The sequence below is a fragment of the Haemaphysalis longicornis genome, unplaced genomic scaffold, assembly GCF_048455015.1.
Source record: "Haemaphysalis longicornis isolate Haplotype H1 unplaced genomic scaffold, Haemaphysalis longicornis Haplotype H1 scaffold_1, whole genome shotgun sequence".
Taxonomy (NCBI): Eukaryota; Metazoa; Arthropoda; class Arachnida; order Ixodida; family Ixodidae; genus Haemaphysalis; species Haemaphysalis longicornis.
In genome coordinates, this window is record NW_027526203.1 from 197,776,789 (window position 1) to 197,786,173 (window position 9,385).

General features: G+C 48.9%; 1 protein-coding gene across 1 annotated transcript; it reads right to left on the reverse strand.

Moving 5' to 3' along the window:
* Window positions 1-597: 597 nt before the first annotated feature.
* Dlt (codanin-1 like protein dlt) lies at window positions 598-4,831 on the reverse strand. Its single transcript, XM_077672637.1, has one exon. The coding sequence runs from the start codon at window positions 4,563-4,565 to the stop codon at window positions 1,110-1,112; it is 3,456 nt and encodes a 1,151-aa protein (XP_077528763.1). The 5' UTR covers window positions 4,566-4,831; the 3' UTR covers window positions 598-1,109.
* Window positions 4,832-9,385: the final 4,554 nt, after the last annotated feature.

Genomic DNA, 9,385 nt, shown 5'->3' on the forward strand with positions numbered 1-9,385 from the left:
AGCCCTTCAGTTGATTCAAATTAGCTCAGAGCCACCGAAAACTCCACTGAGCTGCACAGTTCTGACAAACACAACACTTAGCAAAGATACTTTAGAATTTTTAGTGCACTGCAATCACAACGTGCTCACTTACCATTGGACACATACTGGATGCCCTAGCAGATCTGAAGCAGCAAATTATGCTAAGCTTGCCTTGCTTTTTCTGGCTCCTTTGGTGTTCTAGTCCAAATTATCAAAATCACATGTCACAGCGTTCTCACCCCATTTGTTTTGGCCGTAGCTTGTACTTGGACAATGGGCACTTCCAAACCCCAAGCTGGTGACAACCAATTTAATCGTGTACCAATGTGGACAACTAAAATTCAAATACACCAATTCCATGACATCGGCACCTTAAGATACCGAAACACAGAAGCATTCGTTAACTAAAAAACAAACTAAATTTATGTTTCATCGCCTTCAACCAGTTTCCCCATTTCCGTGTTTGCATTCTCACTTGCATATTTTATCGATCCACAATAGCATTTTTTATAGACTATATTTTCTTGTGCAAAAAAGACAAGACAGAGGCTTTTTCTTTTTTCAGGGGCTGATATATTTTTCAAGAAAGGTGCACAGGTAACTTAAATAAAGGTCAGAACTGTGCACATGCAGCAATTTCGGCACACACATGCTTTCATTGTTACACCCAAAAAGGGAAATTTTGTACTTTCATTGCAAAAGTAATGGTACACCACACAGCACAAGGTCAGTTGGCCCAGTGGATGGCAGTGCCGCTTGGGTAGTGTCCAGTCACTCGCTTCAGGCAATAAGTTTTGTTCATCACTGCCGGTTCTGGTAACCTAAACAGTCGTGGGAGGTGCGGCCACAGTTCTGGCATCTGACAGCCACAAAAAAACTGGCCACGGCATTGATCACTTCAAACAAGGCGGCTATTGCAGTAGAATATGATTCCTGCAGACACACATCACACTAAGGCCCGTTTCATGCCTGCAGTACAGTAAACAGAAATAAATACTGAGCAAAGGCATTCCACACATTTTTGCACAGATGTCCACAAGGCATGCACGTCTTCAGGGGTCAGCATCCATGGATGCAGTCCGGTCGTTCTATTCTGACCTCGCCGTACCGTGGCTGTCTTTGTACAGCTGGAGAACGCTTCTGAGCACACAAACCGATGGCTCCAGCACCGTGGCCGGGAGCTCAAGGTCAAGCACAGACTTGAGGCTTTCCTCCAAGTCCTCGGCTGCGAGGAGGTCAAAATGCAAGAGTACCTGGGCCAGCTGACCAAACTTGAACAGTGTGGTGCACGTGTCAGCACCGACCATCGCAAGGTGCAGATTGCGAGCACAGTAGAGCTGCTTGCCGGCCTGGCTCACAGCACGGCTGTCCTGCCACAGGGGCACGGCCGCATGGAGGACGGAACGCGTACATGCTTCCGGGCACCACACCGCAAGGCACACTACAAAGTCAAAGGTTGCTTGCTCCATGTTGTAGGCGGCCGATGGCGACCACTCCAGCCTTGCACTCCTGGACTTCACGCACACGTCCAGCAGCTCCAAGGCTTCCTGGCTTGAGCATCCTTTCCCCGACTGCACGCGCCGCATGGTTGCGTGCAACCTGTCCAAAGCGCCGAAGGCTGACGGCGCGCTGAAGTGGGCACCGACGTTCTCCTTGGTGGGTGTGCCGCACTGGCCATTGGCTGAGCCCATCGCGGCAGAGATCCCCTGTCGCACAGTTTTCTCGGTCACGTTTGCCTTCACCCACTGCTGCACCTTGGAGGTGGCGCTCCTGGTGCTCACGGCGCAGCACACCTTCAGAACCTGGGGATCCGTGTCGGGAGGCAGAAGTGCAGGCAGCAGCTTGTCAATGTGCTCTCGGCACAGCTCCTGGGCCCTCTTCTGTGTGGTGTCACCCACTTCCAAGAGAAGCTTCGTTATTTGTTCTTCCTGGTCAGCCTCTGTACCTCCTTCCAGTGCAAGAACGTCTCTCGAAGATGCGATGGCTGCCTGAACATCTTTCTTCAAAGCTTTTGCAACATTCGAAGAAACTCTTTCTGCAACAAAGTCAACAGTCTTCCTCATAGACAGAGGGTGAATGTGGAAGAAATTTTCTTCAAGTTGACTCGAGAGCTGCGTCTTGACATCACTCTCGTTTGCCGAGACGGGAGTGATTTTGCGAATCTCCCCAAACCTTGGTCTCCTGCCAGCAAGATGCTCAAGCAGGATGCAGCGAAGCTCCCCAAGATAGGGACAACACATATAGATCATACAGCCATCGACAAAACTTCCGAGTGACTCGAACCGTACAAGGACACTATTTGAGAAGCATGCAAAGACATCAGACTGAACACACTGCACTTCAAACAGCCAGCCTAGCATTACCCTGGCAAAGAACGTCACCTTGCTTGCTTGCATCAGTGTGACTGACCTGTAGATGGAAAACAGCACACCAAGCACATCCTTGTACGCATTTAGGGTCTTTGCAATGGGGTCCATCATGCTGAGAAAATTGACTACCCACGTTAACGTAGCAGCAAGCTGCCTCGTCTTCACAGAAGCTTTGACAATACCACTGATATTGAGAGGTAGAGGCTTCAGATTTCTGATCGTCTGCTGCTCGTCTTTGTATTTCTTTGGCCCGCCGTCATTGGCGCTGTAAGGAAGGAACTCGACAACACCAAGGAACAGCCCTAGAAGCTTGAACTTGTAGAGCGCCGCAATGACAACTTTTCTTACATCTTCACCGAGCGGCTCCTCAGCATCTTGGAAAGGATTATCTGCCTCAAACTCAACAATTTTCCACACGCACTGATCCTTAAAGTGCTGCAAAAAAATGGAGTTGGCAGCAAATTTGCAAAACTCGTAGAAGAAAATCTGGGAGCCAGTGAAACAATGGCTAGGACAGGGACCCCCAACTTTGAACGGCTGAAGGAATCGCTCCTGCAATTTTTCCATTTTTTGTGGAGATGCGCTCTTCAAGTCCAGGAGGAATTTCTCGTCAATATTTCCCTCCTCATCTAGCCCTAAACCCCCACAGCAGCTGGTCATCAACTGGCCGAGGACAAGGCGAGCCAGGTGTGACAAGTTGCACGGCTCACTGCACGTGTTGAGGATCTCGGCCACTCGGCGTGGGAAATGGGCAGCAAAGCTTTCACCCGAGCCAAACTGGTGCCGCTTCCAGTCCCGAAACAGGCTGTAAAAGAGGTCTCTCTGCTTCCGGAACGCACGGAAGTTGCTGTCGGAGAGAAAATGTTCCCTACTGTCGGTGGAGTCGTCGAACGCCACACCTTCGATTGAGGAAGGCCACACTCTTGAAATGGGCGCCACGCACTCGCACAAGATGACGATGCCAGAGTGCAACGTGGGTGAGAATGCCGTGAGGTGCTGCACATTTGAGAGCAGCTTGAGCGTCGGCTTGTCCAAGAAGCGAAGCCACGGCAGGATGTCTCGCAGCACAGCGACTGCAAAGTGTGTGCAATTGTGCACCGAATGAAGGAGCTTCGTACTGCCATCCTCCTCCACCGAGCCGACCTTCTGCTTCGCTGTCAACAACTGCAGCAGGAAGAAAAGCTCGACCGTTATGTTCACGATGAGTCCCCTGTTCAAAAGAGCAGCATACACAGCAGCAAGGACATCGAGCTTCTCTCGGTCGGTAGTGCACTGGGGTACTGGCACAACATACTCCTCAGGCTGCACCTCTTCCGGGGGTTCCTGGGAAACGCTGGCGTCGACACCTTGCGGTTCATCTTTACAACCCACTGGCGTAGTGATGCGGTTTTGTTGCAGCGCGTCCGTCCTGAAGTGGCTCCTTGTGGACTCCCTGCCCTCCTTGTGATGATGCTGCCTGGCCGGCCGCGAGTTCTCGCCTCGGTGGTGTTCCTGAGCAACCTCGGGAGGCAAGAAGTCGTTCAGCGTCAGCTTCCTCCACTGCGACTTGACGGGCGTTGGCGTTATTCTCCGTATCGGCCTGGGCTTTTCAACGGCTCGAGTGCCGACGGCTGGAAACACGCCACTGTCGCCGAAGTCAGGCACAAAAGCAGACTCAGCGAAAACGGCCGACGTGAATACTTCTTTAGATGCAACCCGTCTATCAGTGCGACGGGGAACAGTTTCTTGCCCAGCAGCATCGGTGGCGCCTGTGCGAGGCAGATCCCGTCTCGTAACAGGTGTCACGTACGTTGACGTTTGACCATTACCGCCAAACACTCGCGCTGTGTTCTGACGACGACCACCCGCTGACGGTCGCGATCTCGAGCAGAGTACGCTTTCAAGCTTACTGTTCTGAACGACGTCGCCAGGGCCCTTCGATTTGAAGGCAGAGGTGCTCCACACTTTTACGGGCGCCGGAGAGGGCTGCCGCGGCTGTGCTGGCGAAGATGACTGCTGGATCAGCGGGCATTGGTCCCGAATGAAGTTAACGAAATTTGCAATGAAGTCGCTCCTCCGCAAACCGGTCAACTCAAGTTCCGAGTGGCCCGGCAAATACTCCGGGTCTGTCAGCCACTGTAGAACATCTTCCGACGATACCACTTTCGAAAACAAAAGGTCTACTACAGACGCCATAATAAATGTGCTAGGGCATCGCAAAAGCCACTACGAAATGTGCCGACATGGCACCGCTTTGCCACGTTACAGTCCTTTAACAGTTACAGTGGTTGAAGCCACAGAACAGGGAGGGTTGAAGCATCACCTCTGATGGTTGAAGTACAGTGGCTTGAAGCAACCGATGAAGCTGGCTCGCGTTCAAAATAAATTCGGTTACAGCTACCAGTGGTGCCAGACGCCAGACGAGGACGAGAGGGTCGCGCGACGATGTCCGCAACATACATTACATAGCCATATTCAAAGCATACAGTTAATTCAAAGTTGCTGCATAGATACTGCTATTTGTAAAACACATTTATAGCTTTCCAATTAATAATCCTAGAAGAGCTTTTTTTTGACTCCAAAAAATTGTCGAACATCGGTCACAAACAACTTTTTAATCAAGTAAAAATTTAACGCCTTTTTGAAGAGAAACTTGAAAACATAAATTGGAATAAGTTAAACTTGAAGAGTTACACATGAAGTTAAACTTAAAAATAGCGCAAATTTAAAAAGATATACGAAATTACATGCACTTCGAAGCGCGGAAGAGAGAGACGTTGCTTCCGAGCATGGAGGAAAGAAAAGGTTTCCTCCATGCTTCCGAGGGAGAGGTTCTTCTGCATGCGGCTAAAAGGAGGAAGAAAATTCACGTTTTGATAGCCCCCTAAAGCTGTGAGAAACTATGCCCTAAAGTCCCTCGAAGGGACCGTTACTAGAGTGAACTAGAATACTTGGGTAGTGGAAAAAGCGGCGGCTGCTCCCTACGGCGCCCTTGAAGCCAAACGTGTTAACCGCCGCGCGTGGCGCTGGTGTGCCCCGCCCGAGGAGATCCCGAAGCGGCGCGCGTTGATCGACGTGCCGCTATGCTGCTGTTCGGCGATTCACGCTGTGTTTTGACGTTTTTTAACCGCTGCACATGGTCTTTTTTGTGTGTAATTACAAGAGGAGTCTTGCAGGCACTGCACTGATCCTTAAGTGTTCTTGATTCTGTCTTTTATTGGTAATACGGACAGGGTGTTATGCGTGCGACGGTCTCTAATTGCAGAAGGGCCATGGCTCATGCAGTTTAAAAGGATTGTGCAGTATTGTGGGGTGGGGCTGCACCCTTAATAAATTTATGTGATTGCTAGAAATATTTTATATTTGCGATTTGTTTTACCCTGCTTTTATTCGTTGAGTTCCTAACTGTTCATAATTATCTTACGTCTGCAAGACGTGGGCAGTACATTTCATGAACTTGTGCATTTCTAAAGCGCTAATTATTTTATGTTAACGGTAACCAGCGTTCTAATGAACTGTGCACTTTTAAAATGATCGCGCGATAAAGTGTGCCATGTGGTGCTTTTCTTAGAACTACGTACGGTTGCGAATGTTGATGCTTTTCTCTGACTTGAGCGAAGTTTTTAAAACGTATCGTGTGTGTTGCGTAAATTAGTGCACTGCAAGGGCCCGGGCCAGGTAGCACGCATTTTCTCGGGCCCGGGCCAGGCTCGGGCTTCAACAAAAATATTTTGGGACGTGCTTGCCCGAGCGCATGCATGCAGTGTCTTTGTGATGGTTGATGCCAAAAAGTTTCCGCATTGATCATTTAGCTTAAATGAAAAACAAAAAAAATCAAAGTGCGAGGTCACTGCGGCGCCGTTAAAAATATCTTTCGCTGATACTATACTCAAAAAATATTTTCTATGTCAGGATATATATATAGCTAAATAGCGAATCAGAAAATGGGAAATGAGGGGCTCTGTGAAATAAGACAGAAAATAAGGGTTGGAAGTTGGAAGAAAACCTCGGAAAGCAAAGGGGAGGTTGTGGTAGGTCATAGAAACAGATGAATGTTTTGAGTCAGAAAGAAAGTGGTGAAAAAATGCCCGCCGGGTGAGATCCGAACCCACGACCTCCAGAATACCGGTCTGGTGCGAAAGTGGTGAAAAAATGCCCGCCGGGTGGGATCCGAACCCACGACCTTCAGAATACCGGTCTGGTGCGCACCAGACCGGTATTCTGGAGGTCGTGGGTTCGGATCCCGCCCGGCGGGCATTTTTTTCACCACTTTCTTTCTGACTCAAAAAATTCTTCATCTGTTTCTATGACCCACCACAACCTCCCCTTTGCTTTCCGAGGTTGTCTTGACTGCCAACCCTAATTTTATATATATATATATATATATATATATATATATATATATATATATATAGTGTGTGTGTGTGTGTGTGTGTGTGTGTGTGTGTGTGTGTGTGTGTGTGTGCAGGCACACTTGCACACACACACACAAGCATGGCACGCACGCGCACGCACGCATGTGCGAACACACGCACACACACACACACACACACACGCACACACACACACACACACGCGCGCGCGCGCACGCACGCACATACACGCGCGAACACACGCGCACGCACGCACTCACGCACGCACGGACGGACGCGCGCACGCACGAACACACACACACGCACGCATGCACGCACGGACGCACACACGCGCGCGCACACGCACGCGCAATAAAATTATGTTTATTTAATAAATAAAATGATCGCGCAATAAAATTATGCCGTGTGACTTGGTGCTCTTCCGAGAATTGCGGTTGCGAATCCTGTATTTGCGCTCTTTTCATTGACTTAACTGGTTTTAAGACATCTGTCATGTGTGCTGCATGGGTCAAATTTGAAAAAAAGAAAACGGGAAACGTTTGCGTGCGCACGACGCAGTTTTCTCGGTATGCAGATCTTGATAGAAAAATCAGCAAGAAAATAAAGAAAAAAAATCAGAAGTGACGTATGCTGGCCAGCCTAAAGCACGCCACTCTTTCCTCAGTTGACACAATACGATAGCAAAATCATCAAACAACGAAGAAAAAAATATCGGCATGATAACGAGCTCGATCGCTAAAGCACGGCGCGGACCGGTCTACTCGGTTGGCTAAATGGGATGAAGAAATGAGCAAGCAGTAAATACACGACGTAGCTACCTTTCCCATAAAAATCCTGGAACATTAATAGCATTATCAACGGTTTTTACACGAAAAAAGAACTGTAGCCCCTCGGAGAATGCCCCAACGCACGCCTACCCGCCGCTACCCGAGGCGAAAAAGCGCTCGGGCGGGGCACGCGAGCGCCACCGCGCGGGGTTGACACGAAGTGCCTCACTCGGCGGCGGCCGCTTTTTCCACTACCCAAGTATTCTAGTTCACTCTACCGTTACTTTACTATGCCCTAAAGCCACTGCCAGTGACGTCAAAAGTTGGGGATAGTGGAAGCGAGCAGGCTCGTTGTGTCGAACACAGTCGGCCCCTGGCGGCAGCGGGACGAACCGCTCCAAGTGTGGATGGCGCTCTCGCGTCGTCTGCTCGTTACGATAAAAGACGCGCATGATAAATAACGAGTATGTGCACTTGTTTGGCCCTAAGCAGTGGCATAGTTACCTCTGCTTGCGTATTTCCTCTAGAGACGCAATAATCAGCAGCCGTTGCGGGTTAATGCGCTGGTTTAATTCCACGAAACATCTTCGCCGTGGTGAAACGTGTACGTGTGAAACGTGTCATAAACATTGCTTGGACACATTGCACTTTTCTTATTGATGAGTGCAGTCGTCTGCCATTTCGGGAACGTCAAAGGGTCTTTTTGAAGTTGGCGTGGTGGTTATTTAAAGGATAAAAGTTCAGGACACGAAACGGGTAAGAAGCGACAAGACCTGTGCATACCTGTGCATTTACCACACCCTTGTAAAATTGCGCTGTGTCCTTATAGAAAGAAGAAACAAACAAAAACACTCACACTGCACACGACCCGTGCGCTATGGCCCATATATTACCACGGACGTATTTTACACCCGCAAGCGCCTGTGTGATCGAATTCTTCCCGCACCTTTTCGTAAATAAATACCATTTTTGGACAGTCGTTGCTTGTACTGTGTTGCTAATTTTGCGTATCATTTAAAATACGCTTCTGTGGATGCGCACGAGTATTCTCGGGGGGATTCTCGGTAAATTAAGCAATTGCGAGTTGCGCCTCTCCAGTAGCATTCGTGTGTCATTTTCATATAGTATATCAAATCCCGATATTAATCACCTTGTCCAGAAGTAAGTTTCACCCAGCATAACCAAATGCCTAATATGGTCACGTCTTAACCTCTTTAGGTGGACCTAAGTTTAAAGGAGGAAAAATCGCGCAATATAATGAACGTTGTTGCCCACTTGTGTGGAGGGTGTGTGCCGTGACACGCGCGGTATTTTTATTTTTCCGAATATGCTCGCTTTCAACACAATTTTGAAAAAGGCGAGCAACAATTCCTGGACAATTTCGGGCCAACAGGGGGGCTAATCAGTTTTGAAAATACTGGCGTCTACTTGTTGAGGTACTCCTTTTTACGGTCTGTCTGTCTGTCTGCATGTCTGCGTGTCTGTCTGTCTGTCTGTCTGTCTGTCTGTCTGTCTGTCTGTCTGTCTGTATTGCAAGTAATCCTGATAACCAATGTTTGGCGTTTCGTGTTACATGCGTCCTCTTCTCGGTGCGCTTGGAACGTTGGCAGAGCCCTCACCCCCTTCCCCCTCCAAAAAAAGAAAAAGAAAAACGAAATGCACAGAAAACTTTTATCCGTACCTTTTTTAGTCACTCCTCAAGAATTAAATGCCAAGACAAAAGCGAGGTTCAGCTTAAAACACAATGTAGCTACCGGGAACCCGTTGCGCTGTCTGCCTGCCTGTCTGAAAAACTTTATTGCTGATATATACAGGGAAGATGTTTGAGGTGGCCCGGAGGGCGCCACCATCTCACAATCACTAGGTGGGCTTCTCA